We start from the raw sequence: 21735 nt of genomic DNA on the forward strand, positions 1-21735 counted from the left end.
CACAGTTATCAGAGGCATGTTTCCATGAAAATCACACAGGGAGACAAGCTCGTGATTCTGGTCTTCTGGTTAAGAAGGTGGACTTTCTCATACCAGAAGCAAAGTTTATGTAATCATTATAATAATACATCAGGCTGAGTTAGTCCATTCTCATTAACACATCCTCTGTCTTTCATTCTGTCTGGAACATTTCTCTCAACCTCTTAGAGCAAGAAATCTGGACGAAGTCAAAAGTGTAATGGGGGGACAAACGTAGGGACAGATTTTACATATTGCTTTTACAAATGTAGAAAGTTGCTAGAGTTGCATGTTTTGTGTTGGTATGTATTTTCTGAAGGATATGAAGTCTGAAATTTAGTCAGTCATTATTTAGTAACATTGATCCTCAGTAGTTTTCCAGAAAACCACAGAGTTTGAGGAATAGACAGAAACTATGAAGCTAAAATCTGGTCATTTTGTAAAAATCTGAACAGTTGAGAGGTATGGTCTGGAGGATAGTTTGGTATTTAAATACTGATTGTTGTCTTTTATTGCTATGCTGCATTGTCCGTTGCAAACATGTGACCTGGAGAGGCAGAGCATTATAGGTAAGGGGAGGAGCTGTAGCCTGGGAAAGTTTCAGATGCTGAGCTAACTGGAAGCCTGCAGTTTCAACCAAGCTTTCTACGGTTTGACAAAGATGTGGTGACTCAATCAGATTAATCATTATGGTAAGTGCATAATTTTCATTTTCGTGAGGCCTAGAGGACCTTTCTGTCAGTTATAACAACATCTTGAAGAGTATTATTTTCAGGGTGAGATGTTGTGTAATTGTTTCATTAACAATTTGGTTGAGGTCTAGCAGGGCCAGAGAGCTATTTAGATTATTTTTATTTGATTTATTTATTTATTTATTCATTCATTCATTCATCCATCCATTCATGTATCCACATCCCCTATTCCCATTTTTGTACTTGGGGTTGGAGTGTCTCGGCTAGATCCAAGGTTCACACTGCTGGGTAGCTAGCCATGCTGCATCTGTTCTTCCGTACCACACACACTCATGCACACTTACACCTATGGCCAATTTAGAGTGACCAATCCACTCACCGAATGTCTTTGGAATGTGGGAGGAAACTGGAAGCTAGCCATTTATTTGTTCCTAGATGTTTATTTTTTAGTTGAGGGTTGAGAAGAAGCCAGAGCATTTCCTGGTGTTTGGTGGACACGTGGTAAAGAAAATAATCCTGAGTAGGACGTCGTGTAGCAGAATGCACAGTTACATATTTGGGCAGTTTGGAGGGTGACAGTTCAACCATAAGACATTTCAGCATTTTTTGGATGTGAGAGGAAACTAGAACCCACTTGGACTTGAGGAGCAGCACATGTAAGTTCTGCACAGATGGCAGTCTAGTCAAGAACCAAACTGGAGAGCCAAGCAGTGTGTAAGGCAACTATGCTGACTGCTACTGTACTGTACTACCTTGTCCTAACTATTGCAGGTTAAAAGCACCTGTACGTCTGACGTTTCAAATGGGGTTCCATCATGTTTGATCCATTATATTGTTAGGAAACTTGATTTTTGAAGATACATTTCCTATATATATGTTTATCATGCAGCTCCTCACATCCAGCAGAACTATGAGTTGGTGGCCTTGCTATTCAGAACATCTTCGCTTAACTAAAACTGCTTGAATCCCTTATGGCAGGATTCTGTTGTAGCTATTGAAGGTGCTGGCTTTTGGTAGTAATGTTTTCAATACCCCTGTTGGACAGTACTAAAGGAGATCAGAACTGTGATAGTAGAATAATCAAAAATATTCAAACTGAATATGTCAGTGGAGGAGAGGAATAAAGCCGCAAGGCCCAGGCAACCCACATTCAATTAGCAGCTTTGTTGTTTGTTGCTTGATGGCAATGACAGGGAAGGGGGGCAAAGCAAGGCGCACATAGCCACAATCCCCTGGAGGAGGGGTGACATTGCAGTGAACATCCTGAGGCCAAGCTTTCAGCTGACCTTATTAGTGAGTGCTCAGAGTGTGCATTTGCAACAGTAGGTCATTGCGAGTCCATGTGGTGATGTGTATAGCCAGTACAATTTAATAACTGTACTGTGAAATGTTGCAGCTTCATATAGACTTTTTCACTTGTGGAATAAACTCCCCTAATCTGGTAAACTCAGCCCATCAATCCATGCCTTTAAAAGGAAGTGGATGCTTACAAGGGTAATCCGTATATTCCATTAGGTGCATCAGTCATCACAGTGGCCAGTTAACCTTGAGCTTTTTTTGGCTTATTCACCAAACTTGTCTATCTTTGAGGCTCAAACCCTTCTGTGTCTTAGGCCTCATTGTAACCACCCTCTTCACTGTCCTTTTTTCAGCATGTGGATGATGTAATACTTCAATGCATGGTGATGTCAGAAGTTGCAGAGGTTTGATTGTCTGTCTCTCGGATATTCTTTTGGTATCAAAACCTTGTGATCAAGATCGGGAATAGTAGATTGCTCACCCTGATCTCATTGCAGGGTTTCATTTATTGCCATCAAGCATACAAAAGATTCTGACGGTAAAACCTGTGCTGACTGGTTGAGGAGACCAGGTTGTATCCCCTCTGTTGCAAGGCATGTGGTGCTCCCAGGAAAGAAGTTGCTGATGCAGAACAAGTGGAGCCGGGGGTTGGGGGGGTTGCACACAGTCCTGCTTCAGATGACAACTTGGCATTTTCCATTTCAAGTTCTGGAGAGAGAGTTCAGATTCACACTCTTCTGGCTACTGATGTGTTTTAATGGTATTGATTTACACTCATGAGTGCTGTCCTCATGTGTCGAGTCAGACTTAACAGTACTGCAGATGTTATGTGTGCTAAGCCATTTAACCTCTGAATTGCAAAGCATTTTGAGATACATTTTGTCCTTTTGTACAAGATGACATTTTTATTGCATTGTTCTGCAAGAGGGGAACATACTGGAACATTTTCATTTATGGTAAGTTCCAGCACAACTGTACTCTATCTTTTGTTCTTGAATCCTGATGTTTGAGTAGGAAAATGACAGTTAAGACCGGTTTGAGAAGTCTGTGTAGACTTATTGTAATTAATCTTTTTTTACCTCCTTTTTTAGGCATACATAAATGGTCTACACCAAAAGTTTCGGGAACAATCCCTGGAGCAAGAGATGGGCATTCAGCTAGTGTATTAGGAAAAGTCATGTACATCTTTGGAGGTTATGAACAGCTTGTAAGTGTATACTACTTAAAATTATTATTTTACAAGCCTGATAACACTAACTTTGTTGCAGGTTTCATTGACTTTGTAAGTTTTTTTTAAAGCTCCCTGAAGCTGCCCATCAGCTGCAGCAGCTCCTCATCTCATTCTCTGGGTCTACTGACCTCTCCATAGCTTCTCATGGGCTCTAACTGACCTATGCGAAGGGCTGGTGAGGTAATTAAGGACAGTGGTGCAGCATCATATTGCTAGTAGAGAGTAGCCACCACTCTGTGTCAACCTTGCGAGCTCCACTATTCCTGTATTTCGGAGGTACACGCATGCTTCCGCACACGAGCGACCCCCCCTGATCAAGCAGCACATCTTTTACAGTTCAAAGCTGGCCAGACTGTTTGTGCTGAAATTGCAGCCAGCCAGGCTGCCTTTCACCCTCAGGATAGGCGTTAGCCGCTGACCCAAATCCTCTCCCATCTTGTCCCTCCAGAGCTTGCGTTCCTAATTGAACACAGGTCTCTTGGGGTACAGTCAGTGCTTTGTCTCTCTGTGCCACAAGCCCATGGTCACTAACCTCTGGATAATTTGGTGTCTTGCTGTACCTCAGGGGATGTTTTGAAACTCAGTTCTGTCTCCCACACTTTTGCACTAGAAAAAGAGGTGGCAGCAGTGGCCAAGATGGATCTCCAGCCTCTCATTATTTTTCCTTGATGCAGTGTCTCTAGTGCTTTTCATCTTGTGTTTTCTGTTTGAAAAAATACTTGGCTTCTGTCAGTATGTGTGCTGATTTGATGTTATTCATTTACAGTTGTCAGTTTCCCTGGTGATATTAAGGATCAGTTCAGTTTTAAAAATGTTATTACTTTTAGGGGAATTTTTTCCTCTTTATCCTTTCTACTAAGAACCGCAAAGGCAAAATTATACAAATTGTCTTGATGATTTTTACTACTACCTTTGTCTTCATTTATAGCAAATACAGCAATATTTTGAATGTGTAATTTTGTATGCTCAGGAGTAATGGTATTCTGGAGTCAGTTTAATGCACGTTTGTTTTGTATAGATGCTGTCATTCCTACATTTGAAGCAATATTTTTTAGTCCCCTAATAGTGCAGACAACCTGTAATGCAAACATTGCCTACAAGCAGACTTTTATGAAAGTTTGCGTTCAGAATGTCACATAAATCAGTAGATGCATTTGTCTTTATATATTTTCATTATTATAGCTTCACGCCTGCTGACTGGAAAGATGTAATCATCTTGGCAGGCTGTTTCACTCTTTACCTTTAAAAATTAGTAAATCAACTAGGCTTAGAGTAGTGCTTAGGTTGATAGTATATGTAAAACATAGGCTAGACATACTAACCAGATGGTAACAGTCATGTTTCGGGTACTGTAGTTTAAGCATAGAGCTATGATTTTGGACTTGCTCCTCCTGAATTTTTGATGTACTTCATGAAGCCAGACCTGTTTGAGCACATAATGTATTAAATACATAAACTAAGCCATATGCACAGATTCACTACATTCTGTTCTGAATAATAAGAAAATGCTCCTCTTTCTGATCCTCTGCTATGATTTTTAAAGGCCAGTGCTATGATTTTTAATGCTTAGATGTTGAGAGATATGGTAACAATAAATAACTTGGTTTGGAAGATAGTATCAGGGTCAAGAGTGATCACTCGTGCTGTCTTTATGATGACTTTGTAATAGGCAGGTCTTCAAAGAATCAGTTAAATTTTTTGCTTACAAGACAGTTACACAGCAGAGATGTGAACAGTATGATGCAGAAAAGATGAAGGGACTTCAAGACTGGAGGAATAATTTACAACATGGTAGTTTAGACAGAGTTTGAAAAAAATGCAGAACTGCTGGTAAAGGAAGCAGTATTTCAAAAAAAAGGTTAGTGGTGGTGAAAGAATGCATGAACCCTTGGTAGACTTAGTAGTGGATGTGGAAGTAAGCATACAGACACGAATGCCACAAAAGAAGGTTGATGGAAAGCTATTATGCATATCAAATAATTCTAGCTAGAAGTCAAAGATATTAATGGTAGTTTGGTGGTTACTTGTGAGGTATATTTTTGTGAATGCTGTTTTTTACTGAAGAAACACTTAATGAAAAAGAACCTGAACTTTTCTCTGAGGGTAACCATGGAGTATTTTGTTATGAGGGGGAAGGTGTAGGGTGCTTTCTTTTGCTTAGGAGTGTGAGTGGTACACTATTTGCCCTCATATAAAACTTTTTTTTGTGAATTCATTTTCATTTGGTTTTGGAAAGAGGACTTTACATTCACACACATACTTTGCAAACACATTTGTTCATAAGTAGACCATATTGTGTGCATTTCTAGACAGGTTTTGCTTAACTGGCACAAAGACAGCAGCAGAACTCGTGCATTGTCTGCACAACAAAACTGGTTCAACCATTAAGGAGAATAGAATGACTTTCAACATGTGTAGTATTGAAGAATGGAGGAGCAATAGGAAAAAGAAAAAAGTAAGGTTCAGGAGAATCCTTGTATCTAATTGTTCCCTCACTTGACTTTTTGAAAGACAGTACCCAGTTTGAAAAACAAATCTGGCTCAAGATATATGCAGAAGTACTGTTTCAAAACATTTTAGCAGTAGATGACTGCAATAACCATTGCTAGGTAGTAAGGTCCAAAAATAGACACGGAGAAGTATGTTATTTCAGGCTAATTTCATCGGAACAAAGCAAAGGTGCCATTAGAAGAATTCTTACACGAATGTTAAACTTGGGTTGTTGTGCTTTCCGTAAATGGATGCATTTTAATTTGCATCACAATGGCTATCAGGTACATTCAGAGTTTGTGGTAATTCCCGACCTAACCTTAGAGATCCTGCTGGCTTGGTCCTATGATTGTTCTACCAGTCATAATTTTCTCCCAAGCGCTCTCACTCAGGGCACGTGTACTCAGTGCCAGCACATGCTGCGATGTCCTGTGATAATTGCATAATTACTCTACCCCTTGAGTCCACCTTTTTTGTGGCTTGCATATAACTTTGCAAACTGTCAAATAACAGCAAAACTATAAATAAATAAAAAAATGGCTGTAACTCTGTTTAAAAACTTTATTTTTAAGTAGTGTGTTTGACTTTTTTTTTTAATTTTAACTCTGAAATGTCCTAATTTATTTTACAGTAGTAGCAAATAACTGCACTTTTATTGCCATGGAGTGACACTTATGGAGCATTCCCTTAAGTGTCAGAGGTACAATCCTGCCACCTACAGGTGTCATGAGGAGAATCTCCTGGCCTGCAAGGAAAATAGTAGCTTTCAAACAGGGAGGGAATGGTAGAAAGCTACCATGCAGAACTCCAAACGTCATCTGGAGAACTGTCACAAATATCCATAAGCTAGGATGGGGGCAAGTCCATTAAAAATGGCAGCCCTGGGCCTTGATAAGTGAGCAATTGAGCCTCTTCAGTCCTCTGCCTTTTAAAATAGTAATGAACACCCTGAATGAGATGATCTGCTGTCTTCTACCCTGTTTGGCTATATGCTGGGTGTAGGCACTGTTCATCCCAGCTTGATCAGCTGGACTTTGAGACTAACCCTCCTGATTCTGGAAACAACCTGTGGAATCAGTCTGCCACAGGTTATTAGTATTCAGAGCTGCAGTTCTCTTATTTATGTCCCACAGGCCTAGCAGGGTTTGTTGCTTAGGTTGAGGGGGCCATGAAGTTGTCCCACACCACAGATTGTGGATCAAGGCCTAGACATCAAGCAGAGGTGGTGAGAGTGGGATGTTTGTCAGGGGGTGTGCGGAATTGTGCTGTTAGGAAATGTAACCTAATGTCAGCAGCATGCTTAGGGCAAGCCTCTGTCACCCAGGTCAGAAAGAGTCAGATTTAACTAAATAGCAGTAGAAACAAATTTGGGGCCCTAGTACAGGTATCTGTAGAGCCACTATTTGTTTGAAGAACTAGAAGATCAAATAGGACCAGGTTATTCATTGGTTCAAAAAACAAGCCAAAGGTGGTCTCAGAGCAGCTTATAGGCTACTTGAGTATAAGGAGAATCATGCTGCTGTTTTGAGATAATTTAAGGATTTTTGAGGCCTTTTATTTTCTTAGGTAGAAATCTGTGTGGGCCTTTCCAGTTGAGAGATAAGCTTGGATTTGTACATGGCAAAATGGGCACTGAATTCAATGATTGGTCTGATAAGGGAATAGTTCAGTGATAGGATGAATTTTAGCTCTTGAAGATATTCCCTTGAAAATTAACTGGATCAGATAGAATGATTTCCTAACAATTGAATAAGAGTGAGTTACCTACGTAAGTATCCAGGTCTCCTATGACTTTATCCATCTGGAAAGGAGTACATTGTACAACCAATTCAAAACAAGCCTGTTTACAGCTTGAGGAAGGCTCTGAAGTACCACATACTTTTGCTTCCTCCTGTACTGCCATGTCTTTGTTGGCCCAGCTGGACCAGACCTAACTGTGGTATAAGGTTGGCAGTGGAAGGATTCCTTGAGTTTGCCCCTGGTTTGAAAGCCATTGGCAAGAACTGGTGGGTTCTGGACATGACCATGGTTGGTCACTTCTTGGAGATCTTTACCTCTGAAAAGGGTCTACTAGAGACCAAACCGCATATTTCTTCAAACAGGCCTGTGTTTTACTGCTGAAAGAAACCATGTAGGTTGCAGAGCAGGAGTCAAGGTTCTTCTCCTGCCTGTTCCTTGTTCTGAAGGAGGATGGTAGTGGCTGAGTAATCCTATACCTGGGAAGGTTCAGTCATTGCATTTGGTTGATGTACCGAGGCTTGATGGACACTTTTTTTGCTGCCATTGAATGGAATCCTTGCAGGAGACTCCACCAGTACACATTGGTCGGGCATCATGTCTCTTACAAAGTGGAGTGTTGTGCTATCTTTGTGGGTCTTGAAGTCCTTGAAAGCTGCTTCTGGGTATTCTTTATATTGTTGGACAACCAATCATTTTTATGATATCTAAAATGCAAAGAGGCTATGATTTTTACCATTTTATAGAATAGTAGTGTGCCATAGACAGGGGCATTGTTTTCTCAGGGAGTCACATCTCCAAAGAAGTGAACAAGCTGATAGACTGTTATTGCTGCTTTTCTAAGCCTGTCCTGGAACTGTGTATGTAGAGGTAATTTTTGTTTGGACGATACGGCACCTTTTGATTTGCATACATTTGGGAGAATGTAGTCCCCCGTTCTGCTAAGTTCAGTAGGGCAGACTTGAGATGGTAGGGAATGCCTTCCCAGTCCAAGTGCACAGGAGGTTGCTAAGTGGTCTACTCATTCTCACTGATTCTAGACTTTATTGTAAAGTTCAGAGGGAAGGGACTACAACAAAGTCTCATCATGCCATTTTAACTAAGAATGCTAAAGCTTCAGACCACCGTGCTTGGTGGTATCAGATACTCTGCTAGTCCTGACCAAGTGTCTCATATTCTTAATAAAACAAAAAGCTGCACTTCAGAGACTGCCTTCTGATTTACTCTCTGTGATCCCATCAGAACCTTTGTATGAAATGTCAAAAGTGATTGAGACTACTGGAAAGCCTTCTGCTTGGCTTAATTATGCTTCCAGGGGAAAGTGATTCTCCATCTCAGTGGAGCCATATTTTGTAATTTCCCAGTTCGGCTTGCATATTGGGCATCAGTTTACTGACTGCCAGTGTCAGCAGTTTCTCCAATGCTGACCTTATTTATGGAAAGTAAGATCCTGGCTTGTCACTAGCTGATCAGGTGGTTCCTTAAATTCCTGCATTTCCATCTTTAATAACCCTTCTGATCTGTGGAATCTGAACTTCATGGCTGACAGGTTTGCATATCTGTTGTATGGTTTTACTAGTTTTGAAGTGTTGAAGTCCGTTTCTTGGAAAACTTTTTCTGGTGGCTATCACTTCTGTTTACAGGATCTATGAGCTTCAGGCCTTTGTGTGTATACTTGTGGAATGTGGATTACCCATAGGAAATGCTGGCCTAATGTTGACTTTAGCAGGGTTACGTGAGCATCTCATCAGTTTTTCCCCCGGGTCTTCCTTTTGCCTTGGATAGAAGTGGGGAAATGAGTATGTGATAGCATCAGCACATGGAAATGTATATGTTGGACCTTAATTAGCCTTTGGCCTGCTTTAAGGCTGTTTTAATGTTAATTTTGGAGCCTACTTGTTTTTGAGTTAAATACTGTGATATATTGGTGAAGAGACTTGTGGAAAACATTGCTGCAATATTGTACTAATGCTCAATCAAGTTGTTTGATTTGTAGGGGAGGATAGAGAGAAACATATTGGAGATGTTAAAACAGCATATTGTTTTTTTTTTCTCTCAAAATGCATCTGTTTGTTTTTATTGCAGGCTGACTGCTTTTCAAACGATATCCATAAACTGGATACAGCTACCATGGTCTGGTCTTTAATTAATGCAAGAGTAAGTCAACCAAAATCATGTACTTTTAATTAACTAATTTGGAAGTTATTTATTTCAAGTAATAAATACTAACCTACAGGCGCAGTGCAATCTAGAAATTGTTTATAACAGCCAGTGCATTGGTGTATAGTTTGACAGTCCAGACCCAGCCAAGGTCTTTAGGGGGTCCCTTGTTGAGTGGGGATTTCAAGAAGTTTTGTAGCACTTGTGTGTTTGATGGGATACCTAATCATTGGGGGAGGTCTGATTAAGATCTGCAGAAACAACAACCGAGGAAGGCCACAGGTTTTGTCATCTTGCATCCTAATGTTTGACATTGTATATGTCAGAATAAAAAAAAGTGCATTCAGAATGCTGTGCCTAGACTTAGCTTTTGCTGTCATGGGTATGCGAGAGCTAAACAACTGGCTGTGGTTGCAGTCTGTTTCAGTGACATTATGCAGCTGATTGAAATGTAAAGCTCATTGACATGTTAACAGCTCCATCGATTTTTAATGTGTTATGAATTGGGGGGAGGGCAATGAAACCTTTGCAAAAAGCTACAATTCTGAAATGTGTGCTTCAGCTTGGGATATTTTTTTGCCTGGCTTTGCATGGTTACTTTTGCATATTTCTTGTTTTGAGAACGCAGTTAATGCAATCAAGATTGCATTCATTTGCAGGTTTTCTGTTGAAATTGACTGGGTTGAGGAATGTATTAGCACTTTGTTGAAATGACATCTGTACTTTCTTCCATGAATGAGGTAATGTGTGCTGTGTTGCGAAATATGTGAAGATTCATTTGTTGTGTAGGGGCTGCTGTTTGACTGAATGTCTGTTACACATGCAAAATGTTTAATTTTGCTTTAATGGCTGTGATTTTTAATTCATAAATGGTATGTTTTATGATTGTGCTATGAATTTAAGGTGTGTCTGCGTGTGCCCATGGTCACTCGCACAATGAGAGATTGTAGGTAGACTAACCATTTTTTACATAGGCTATATGCCATCTGTTTCTCATCTGATTTTTTGGGCAACAGATGGGCACAGGCTGTGAAGTGTGACGTATCACCAACTTCAAGAGTTTGCTGTAATTTATCTAGCTCTTTGGTGGTAGCTTTTCTTGAAAAGGCTGTAGGAACTGAATGGTGCTCAGATGTTGACAAGGTTGTCAGTTTTATTTTTATGGGTACACTTATACGGGCAGGGACAGTACTCCTCTTTAGTCTGACAGTTGTTCATGCAGTGTAAAGCTTACCTGTCAGTAGTGAGTGCGATTACAGAAGATATCCTGGGTGAGATGAGGCATTAGTAATTACTTGAACCACTTTGTCTGTTGATAATGACTTGACTGGCAGTGCTCAGACTTTTACTGATTATTGGGACTCCATGACAGATTAGGATAAATTGTATCCTATTCTGTTGGTATGTTGATACCATATATAGTGGGCATTATTTTACTAAATCTGCCCTCTGAAACTGATAACCTATCTTCTCATTATACATCGCTTACACCATATCTACAGACCTAATTTTCAATTAATTCTTTTAGTAAGATGGACTCGTCTTTAGCGCTGTCTAGACGAGGGTTAAGGAGGTGTTTAGAAATGGAAGTAATGGAAAATTCAGTCTGTGGGTATGGCTGATTGGGGATATGCATCCAGAAGCATGGACATTTTGTTGTACACATCACCCAGTTGGCATTATGGTCCTCTACTTGAAACAGTTTAGTTGAGTGTAACCACTGCAAACCTATGCTCCATACATTTGGCTTACATGGTAGGGGTTGAGCTCTAAGGACACTATAATTCACATGGTGAACACTCAGAACAACAAGCAGTAATCATAAGGTGAATATGTGGAGGGTTTATATGCTTCTGCTACTGTGTCACCACAGGTCCATGGGTATGGCAATGTATATGTGACAGAATGTCATCATAGTTACATTTTTTGTCATTCTCTGTTCGTTGGGGTTGTGTTTCTGGCTATGTTACGTATCAGAAGGTGTGTTATCTGCACTTCATGGAAGGATAGGTTCACATAGGAAGTAAATAGTGTGGGAAGAAATAGCCAGGGAATTGTTATGACTAGGCTTGTATAGGCCCTAGGGCCGATAGCCTAGTACCAACCTATGAACATGACTGGTTGTGTCATCATCTGCTTGTGTAAATCTGTAACTGCAGCACTTCATGGTATGCAACTGATAATGCTCTCAGTGTGTCAGCTTTGTCAAACTGTGTTGTCAGATGCTGGAATGCACAGAATGTGCAGTACATTGTGACAATTGTATACATGTTTTCTGCTGGAATGAACACACTCGTGTGATTGTGTTTAGTGCTTTTAATCATTTTTTATTAACATAAATCATCAAACTAGTCATATTCTTAGTATCTGTATCAAAGCGATATTAAACTCATCCAAAATATTACATTTTTGTACATGCCTGCCACATCACTTATGGCGCAAAAATTTCATATTTCCATACCGGATCGGTCGAGGCCCGGGTTAACAATGACCGCCACCAGTACTGTTAGCCAACAGGGTGCTGGCGGAAATTGGACTACTGTTGGCCGAAGGAGAAGAGGAGGGCGAAGGCATGCCCAAAAGCAGGAAGAGAGGAGGAAGGTTAGGAGTGTAGCAGTGAGGGTAGGAACTTTGAATGTTGGCAGTATGACCTGTATAGGGAGAGAGCTAGCTGATATGATGGAGAGAAGGAAGGGTTGATATATTGTGCGTGCAAGAGACCAGATGGAAGGGAAGTAAGGCCAAGTGTTTAGAAAATAGGTTCAAATTGTTCTATCATGGTGTGGATGGCAGGAGAAATGGGGTAGGAGTTATACTAAAGGAACAGTATGCCAAGAGTGTTTTAGACGTGAAGAGTTTGTCTGACAGAGATGTTTATGAAGCTCGAAATTGATGGTGTAATGATGAATGATATTAGAGCATATGCTCCACAAGTTGGGTGTGCGATGGATGAGAAAGAGAAATTTTGGAGTGAGTTGGATGAAGTTGTGGTGAGTGTACCCAAGGGTGAGAGACTAGTGATTGGAGCGGTCTTTAATGGGCATGTTGGTGAAGTGAACAGAGGAGATGAGGAAGTGATGGCTAGGTATGGTGTTGAGAGGAATGCAGAAGGTCAGATGATTGTGGATTTTGCGAAAAGGATGGACATATCTGTGGTGAATACGTATTTTAATAAGAGGGAGGAGCATAGGATGACGTACAAGAGTGGAGGAAGATGCACACAGGTGGATTATATCCTATGTAGGAGGGCCAGTCTGAAGGAGATTGGAGACTGTAAAGTGGTGGTAGGGGAAAGTGAGTTAAGCAGCATAGAATGGTGGTCTGTAGGATGACGCTGGTGATCAAGAAGAGGAGGAGTGTGAAAGCAGTGCCAAGAATTAAATGGTGGAAGTTAAAAAAGGGTGATTGTGAAGTGGAGTTTAGGGAAGAGTTAAGACAGGCACTGGGAGGCAGTGGAGAGTTACCGAATAGCTGGGTAACTACAGCAGAACTAGTAAGGGAGACAGCTAGAAAGGTGCTTGGTGTGACATCTGGACAGAGGAAGGAGGACAAGGAGACCTGGTGGTGGAATGAGGAAGTACAGGAGAGTATACAGCGGAAGAGGCTGGCGAAGAAGTAGTGGGATTGTCAAAGAGATGAAGAAAGTAGACATGAGTATAAGGAGATGAGGCGCATGGCAAAGAGAGAGGTGGCGAAAGCTAAGGATAAGGCATATGGAGAGTTGTATGAGAGATTGGACACTGAAGAGGGAGAAAAGGACCTGTACCGATTGGCTAGACAGAGGGACAGAGCTGGGAAAGATGTGCAGCAAGTAAGGGTGATAAAGGATAGTGAGGGAAAGGTATTCACAAGAGAGGAGAGTGTGTTGAGTAGATGGAAAGTGTATTTTGAGTGGCTGATGAATGAAGAGAATGAGAGAGAGAGAAGGTTGGGTGATGTGGGGATAGTGAATCAGGAAGTGAAACAGATTAGCAAGGAGGAAGTAAGGACAGCTATGAAGAGGATGAGGAATGGAAAGGCTGTTGGCCCAGATGACTTCCCAGTGGAAGCATGGGAGGTGCTTAGGAGAAATGGCAGTGGAATTTTTTAACTAGATTGTTTAATGAAATTTTGGAAAGTCAGAGGATACCTGAGGAGTGGAGAAAAAGTGTTTTGGTACCTATCTTTAAGAATAAGGGTGATGTGCAGAGCTGCAGTAACTACAGAGGGATAAAATTGGTCAGTCACAGCTTGAAGTTATGGGAAAGAGTAGTAGAAGCTAGGTTAAGAAGGGAGGTGATTATTAGTGATCAGCAGTATGGTTTCATGCCAGGAAAGAGCACTACAGATGCAATGTTTGCTCTGAGAGTGTTATTGGAGAAATACAGAGAAGGTCAGAAGGAGTTGCATTGTGTCTTTGTAGACTTGGAGAAAGCATATGACAGGGTGCCTAGAGAAGAGTTGTGGTATTGTATGAGGAAGTCGGGAGTGGCAGAGAAGTATGTAAGAGTGGTACAGGATATGTATGAGGGTAGTTTGACAGTGTTGAGGACTGCAGTGGGAGTGACAGATCCGTTTAAGGTGGAGGTGGGATTACATCAAGGATCAGCTCTGAGTCCTTTCTTATTTGCAGTGGTGATGGACAGGTTGACAGATGAGATCAGACAGGAGGCCCCATGGACTATGATGTTTGCAGATGACATTGTGATCTGTAGTGAGAGTAGGAATCTGGTTGAGGAGACTCTGGTGAGGTGGAGATATGCTCTAGAGAGCCGAGGAATGAAGGTCAGCAGGGCTAAGACAGACTATGTGTGTGTAAATGAGAGGGAGGGTAGAGGAGTGGTGAGGATGCAGGGATTAGAGTTGGTAAAGGTGGACGAGTTTAAGTACTTGGGATCAACAGTTCAGAGTAATGGTGAATGTGGAAGAGAGGTGAAGAAGAGAGTACAGGCAGGGTGGAATGGGTGGAGAAGAGTGTCAGGAGTGATTTGTGACAGACTGGTACCAGTAAGAGTGAAAGGGAAGGTTTACTTGTGATCACTAATTAACAGTTTATGCGCTAAGATGTGTTTTATTGCCAACAATCTGAAATTTTCCCACAATATCTGGGCTGGGTTCAACCAATTTGTGGCTATATATAATTTAATTAATAGGCAAATATTCATAATTACAATCGTTTTTGATTTATTTAGATTCTCCGGGGGAATATGAAGAATCATAAACTCCCAAGAGAGTGTTGAATTTTGGTAGCCCATTTTTTGTAACTGCAATTTTAATGAATTCCACAATTTATAAATGCACTTACAACTCCAGAACATGTGAAGCAAATCTGCTGTCTGATCAAAGCAATGTGGGCATATTTGGCTTGGATTTGTTAATGTTGGATTTTTTTTTTTTTTTTTATTATTTTCCTTTTGATTGTGAGTGCTGTACCTTTGATCAATACATGAGATTGATATATATGTGAAATTACAACTGTGGATAGTAAGAAGAGTCGAACACAGCATGAAATCCTTCCAAAGCAGCAGTCTCAACAAAACTTTCACAAACGTCAATTACACGAATAATTGATTTATTAAAGAGAGAGTTATTCGTGTAATTGACGTTTGTGAAAGTTTTGTTGAGACTGCTGCTTTGGAAGGATTTCATGCTGTGTTCGACTCTTCTTACTATCCACAGTTGTTATTGCCATTACGTTGTTTAGAGGAGTCGTTTATTCCGCGCTGTATCTATTTTATTTTTATATATGTGAAATTAACCAATGGAAGCATTTTGTATATAATGTGTGAATTTGTAATATGGTTGTGAAAAATAATAAAAAATGATTATTGAAAAAAAAAAAAAAAAAGAAAGGGAAGGTTTACAAGAGGGCAGTGAGACCAGCTATGTTATATGGGTTGGAGACCGTGGCATTGACAAAAAGGCAGCAGTCAGAGCTGGATGTGGCAGAGTTAAAGATGTTAAGATTTGCACTCGGTGTGACTATGATGGATAAGATTAGGAGTCAGTATATTAGAGGGTCAGCTCATGTTGGACAGTTTGGAGACAAAGCAAGAGAGACAAGATTGCGTTGGTTTGGGCATGTGCTGAGGAGGGATGATTGGTATATTGGGAAAAAGATGCTAAGGATGGAGCTGCCAGGTAAGAGGAAAAGAGGAGGGCCTAAGATAAGGTTTATGGACGTGGTGAGAGAGGACATGCAGGTGGTTGGTGTGAGAGCAAGATGCAGAGGATAGGAAGAAATGGAAAGAGATGATCCGCTGTGGCGACACCCAACGGGAAAAGCCGAAAGATGATGATGACATGTACCCTAGTATGTCTCTAACTATTAATTATACCTTTCTCTCCTCTCCCATCCTGCCAAAACTAACATCCTCTAAATTTCTTCCGCATCTTCTTGCTATTTTCTAACTTTTCTTCTCTAGCGATGCCCATTTTTTTCTAGCGGACCAGAGTTCCACTGTGGCGACTCCCTAACCAGGAAAAGCCGAACGACACAAACATTTCCTGCCTTTCAGTTCTGGGTTTACCTTACATCTGCATTCTCTCTTATTTTCTGCCTACATTTTTTTGTTCATGATTTTAATTTAGGGATTTTATCTTCCATGTTTGTGTACCTTAATTTCTTCCAAATGCACTAACCAGACAAAATGTCTCTCCCCTTTCCACTTTTGTTTCCTTCAGAACCATAAAGTAAATGTGTCAGACTTTGACATTCTGTTGCCTTTGATGTTTATCCAGGTTACCAAACTTCTAGCACTTTGGGCACCCTTGGTAGCTGTATGTCAGAATTGTGAGACCTGGTAGTGCAAGTCTTGGTACTTTAAAAAAAATAAATAAGTAAATAAACTTCAGTTACAAAAGTAAAATATAAAATGTACCAAGGCCTTTCTCAATTTTAATTGTTTTTGTGGGGGAAGCCTTGTACCCCTGACACACCCTGCTTCTTACTGACACTAGCTCTGATATACCTGTGTCTCAGGTTTCCATATATCCCCTTAACTGTACTTGTTCTGTAGATCTGAGGCTCACAGCTATGGTTCATATCCTTTCATAAAGCACACCAATGGTTCACTTAGTGTGGAACCTGTACTCATTATAGATATTTATTTTAACAAAACTACTGAAACCAGTCATGTTAGCACCTGATATAATATTCTTTCTGAATCTCTTTCTCTAGCTGCAAAAGCTACTGCATACTCCATTTCAGTATTCAGAAGTAGGTCTTTGTGTATATCCTACGTTCCTAAACTGTAAAGGAAATCCTACATACTACATTGCACAAAGATGGCATGTCACTGCAACTTGTAAGCTACAGACCCATTGCTGTTTTATCCCCCAAAAATCCTAGAGAAATGCATTCATTAACAACTATCCAGTCATCTTAGGAAAAAAGCATTTCTCAACCCCAGCATATTTCTAAAGTGGATATAGTACTGAAACATTTCTGTTAACACATGGATGGATATGGGGGCAGTACTATAACAGGATCTCCATGTCTGCCTTCTTTTCCTGGATTTATTGAAAGCCTTTTGATGCTGTTTCTCACCAACATTTCTAAGAACAGTTAAATTTTAGCCGTAAAACCATTCTGTGGTTTTAAAGCTACTTTAGTAATTGCCTTCAATGTGTTAAATGGCAAAGCACATTTTTGCCCTTTCAGAACACTAACATTGGTGTTGCCAAAGATCCATAGTTTGGTCCTCCATGCTTTAATGCCTTCATTAACAACAGGCCAATTTCAAATGCAATAGTAAAGTGATATGCTGATGGTTGTACAGTTCTATGTGCAACTAAATTATTAAAAAATTAATTCACAAATCCAAATCAGCTTCACAAGTCTTGAAATTGGCTAGTTGACTCAATCCTAGCAGTAAATCTCAATAAAAAAAAATATTTTCCAAAGCTACTCAAAACCATGCCTTCGGCTTCAGATAACATCTTTAAAATAATACACAGATTGAGCAAGCCTTAAATGCAAAACTAATGGTAGTTTACTTATGTAGACAACCCCTCCAAAATTTGATTAATACATTGACTGTGTAGCCAATGTGGACATGTTATAAAGGTCTAAACCATACTTTGGCAAAAACCCCTATAATAACCACTGCACAAACAGTTCTTCTTCCCATTTTATTATCCTCTGCCTCAGTTCATGCCAGTCTCTAAAAACAAGTGCTGCTTAGAACTACGGTATTCTAAGCAAGTATAATAACATCGACAAGTTTGTCATCTCCCACACAAAACACACCACTGTCTAGCATTTAAAAATGAACTTGCTATAAGTACAAAAACTTGCTACAACTAAAAAATTGAACACATTGTCTGTAAACTTGAAGGCTGTCCCAATACTTAGTGGCTTAATTCAGAAATGTAATCTAAGTAGAGCATTATGATCTCTGTTCAAAAATGAGATGCAAGTCATTAAATCAAATAATCATCATGGAGATTGTCTCTGCCAAGCATACATGTCAAGATATGGAATTTCTGATCCTCTGGCAGCATAGATAAAGCCCTAAGTTAGCGGTTCTGGTCACTGACTTAGCAGCAGAGAGCGATGAGCATGCCCATCCTGGTGAGAGGCTATTCATTGGTGACACTTCCTAAGGAGAGGTGTGATCCAAAGAAGGGATTTGCCCTCTGATTTGACCAGTGAGTGGAGTGTGGGAGGGTGTAGAAAGGGAAAAGTGGCTAGAGCTTATAATTAAAAAACAAAAAAAACAAACAAACCCACCGGCTTAAAGCACAAACAGCCAAGCCTCCAGGACATTTTTAAGATCTATAACCTGTCGCAGCAACATTGGAGGAAGTCAGGGGGAGCTAGGAGAGTGACTGGTAGACCTGGCATGGCCATGGGGCACTGGGGCCAACACGGTAATGAGGTCAGAGTAGACCAAAAATATTATATATAAAAAAATCTATATATATACATATACATATACATATATATATATATATATATATATATATATATATATATATATATATATATATGCATCTCCACTCCCATAGATATAACCAATGATTCTAATTTTGATTTTTAGTTATTACTAAAGCTTACTTGGCCAAAAACGAACTTTTTCTTGTAAAATCTGGCATTTCTTTAAATATTAAGAATATTGTCCAAATGAGATATCTACTGCATCATTAACTCTTATTTTATTCATCATAACCCCATTTTGTTGTATTTCTGTCCAAACGGTGACTTCTTTAATATCTTTTCTAACATTCAATTATAACTTACCCTAATGCCAGTAATTAACTCTTAACTCATCTTACCAAATGCAGAGTATTTGTTTAAAATGTGCATTTTTTTTTAATGTTTATCCTGTCAGACTGCAGTGTGTGTGTATTATATTTTTATTGAAAGCACTTAGAAAGGTAAATGTGAATGTAACTGAAAATTTGATGTTACTGTAATTTCTTTATGGAGCTTTTCTGTGCTGAACCCTGTTGAAAAGGAGCTCACATCCCAGTTGGATCATCCATGTTAATAGTGGAAATAAAATTCACTTACTTGCCAAACATTGCAACTTTATGTCCCGAAAAGCTATCCTATCCTTTTCCTACTTTTTCTCCACCAGCAGTTTAATTTTAGAGGCATAGAATGTACAGTCCTACATGGAAGCCTGAGTTACCATATTCTAAGTAAGTGTACTCCATCTAATCTTCTGAAGTAATCCCATGTTTCACACTGCCATCCTCTTCTGTAAATGTCACCGTTATCCTGAGTTGAGCTGCTGCCGCTTAATTTTCCATTTTAGGGAAACACAATCCCAGACTTTTCTGTAGTACTTCCATACCCATACCCTCCCCTCCCTCAGATTCTGTAACATTCTTCGTCTGTACAACTTATAATATTCAGGGCGATTGTCCTGCTGAAGCCCAGATTGCATATAGTAGTTTTGTGCCTGTTTGTAATTCCACTTGTAGCATGAATCATGCCTGTTTGACCATTGCAGTATATTTAAATATGTAACAGTTCAGTAATAAACCTTTTTTGCAAGTTGTATGCCTCTTGGTTGGGAAGTTTCAGATACACCTCTCAAGACAGTTGTAGTGGATATTGCTGGCTGCTTAGAGAGTAGGGGTAGTACAGTCCACAGTGTATACAAGTTGACCTGCTCACTAGCATCCAACTCTTACCTTCACTGAAGAATGAGTGAGTTTAGATGGCTCTTACCTTTCTGAAGCGATGAATGGGTCAGTTGAAGAGATGAACGGGTCAATTGGCTACATCCTACAAACACCCAAAAATGTTTTTGCAGGTGGTTGCACCCCTCCCCCATGTGGGTGCTCTGCCCACACACCCTAGATCTTTACTATACTTACCTCCAAGGTTATCATCTCAATAAAAGGGATTAGGTACATTTTCTTTTTCCTATGAATTGGTGCATCCCCAGCATTGGGTGCAGGGATCACAGCCCCTCTCCAAACCTGTGGTACCATATCGGATTAATTGCTATTATTTTGTGGCTCTCATTTAGGGTGCTGGCATTTCTGGTTAATGAGCTCCTTGTTGAGATGCTGGGGCAGTGGCAAAACAAAGTAGGAGTGTAATTTTAGGGCTGTGTGCTGTTGTGCTACAGCAATTCTATCAAAACATATTTTTACTTTCCATATATGGAACTGTTAGTGTTTATAGTTGTCTTTAATAGATTAGGCCCAGTAGTTCTGAATTATTTCCGTTAAGAGCATATCTATTGCAGAACTTTAATAATTATATCAAGATAACTATTTTGTTCTCTGCCACATTTGGACCTGACTATTTCTATTATTTCATAATTTAAGACCATTTCTTACACTGCATCCTAATATTCTAGGGTGTCCTTGGAGCTCAACCCCCCTACCAAGTAAGCCAAATGTATGGAGCATAAGTTTACAGTGGTTACACTCAACACTCCTTAACACTATGCCCATATTTCTCCTGTTTTTCATATATTCATCATCCTCTCAACTCTTGAAAAGACTTTAAAAAAAGAGCACATGGAATTTCTCCCTTTAGCATTGCCCATCCATCTACCTTATCTTTATCTTCCAGTTCCCCTGTACAGAAAACTCCAGACTTGTGAGAGTCAGCATTAACTTATTTACCTAAAGACTTCTGCTTTCTTGACTACCTCTGCATATACACCATAGTCTTTCTGACGTTTTGCCTGCGGTCTGTAAATGTAACTGATAAGGGCAAAAGAGCACCCCTTTCAAATTCCTCTGCATACTGTTCATAACCTGTCATTTATCCCATTTGTTTCAGTCTCTATACATTTGAATGCTAATGCAGTAAATGTGTTACAGTTTGTGTAGACTCTGTCAGAATAGCTTTGACCCAGATTACCCATGTTCAGTTAATGACACAAGTACTGGAATAACCAAGCAAGGGAGGATGGGAGTGAGTGGTTGAGGAGAAAAGCAGTCATGTTCAGTTATTGACATGGGTACTGAAAGAACTGAGCAACGGAGGATGGGAGTGAGTGGTTGATGAGGAAAGCCGACATGTTCAGGTATTGACATGGGTACTGAAGTAACAGAGAAAGGGAGGATGGGAGTGAGTGGCTGAGGAAGTAAGCCAACATGTTCAGTTACTGACATAGGAACTGAAAGAACTGAACAGGGGAGAATAGGAGTGAGTGGTTGAGGAAGGCCGTTTGCCTTGCTACAGTGGTGACAAAAGAATGAGCTTGGATTGCTCACAGTATAGGAGGGGGTTAGGGCTTTTAAGCACAAAATCTCATTTTGCTACCACACCTGCCAAGGATGATGGCAGTTTACAGTTCATTTTGTTTTTTTATTTTAGTTATTCTTTTGTTGACTAAGTCCCACTAAAGAATTACAGTAGACAATAAACTAACCTCTAATCTGTTTGTCCATTAATACCATCCAAAAAAGACATCAAAAATTAGGAATGCTTAGGAATGCTGTATAGACACAAAATTTCATGAACCTCACAAAAAAAAAAAAAAAAAAAAAAAACACTAGCCTCCACATACCTGTACCCCACATTAACCAACTTCCAAACTTCATTAGCAAATAAATTGGAATCCTGCTTCAATAAAATTGCCAAATTTGCAACAGGCTTGCCTTTCCAAGACCATCACTGAACTGCCCTTATTTCCCTTAAATGGCTTGATC

At 39.9% G+C, this 21735-nt stretch overlaps 1 protein-coding gene across 1 annotated transcript in view; it reads left to right on the forward strand.

Annotated features, from left to right (window-relative positions):
* The window catches only part of KLHDC3 (kelch domain containing 3), a 1708415-nt gene that overhangs the window by 897236 nt on the left and 789444 nt on the right, over positions 1 to 21735 (forward strand). Inside the window, exons 6-7 of the mRNA XM_044061135.1 lie at positions 3101 to 3216; positions 9553 to 9624. Of these exons, the coding sequence (XP_043917070.1) occupies positions 3101 to 3216; positions 9553 to 9624 (188 nt within the window). The remainder of the gene's footprint in view (positions 1 to 3100; positions 3217 to 9552; positions 9625 to 21735) is intronic.

The sequence above is a fragment of the Protopterus annectens genome, chromosome 1.part0 (assembly GCF_019279795.1).
Source record: "Protopterus annectens isolate FY-2018-M chromosome 1.part0, PAN1.0, whole genome shotgun sequence".
NCBI lineage: Eukaryota > Metazoa > Chordata > Ceratodontiformes > Protopteridae > Protopterus > Protopterus annectens.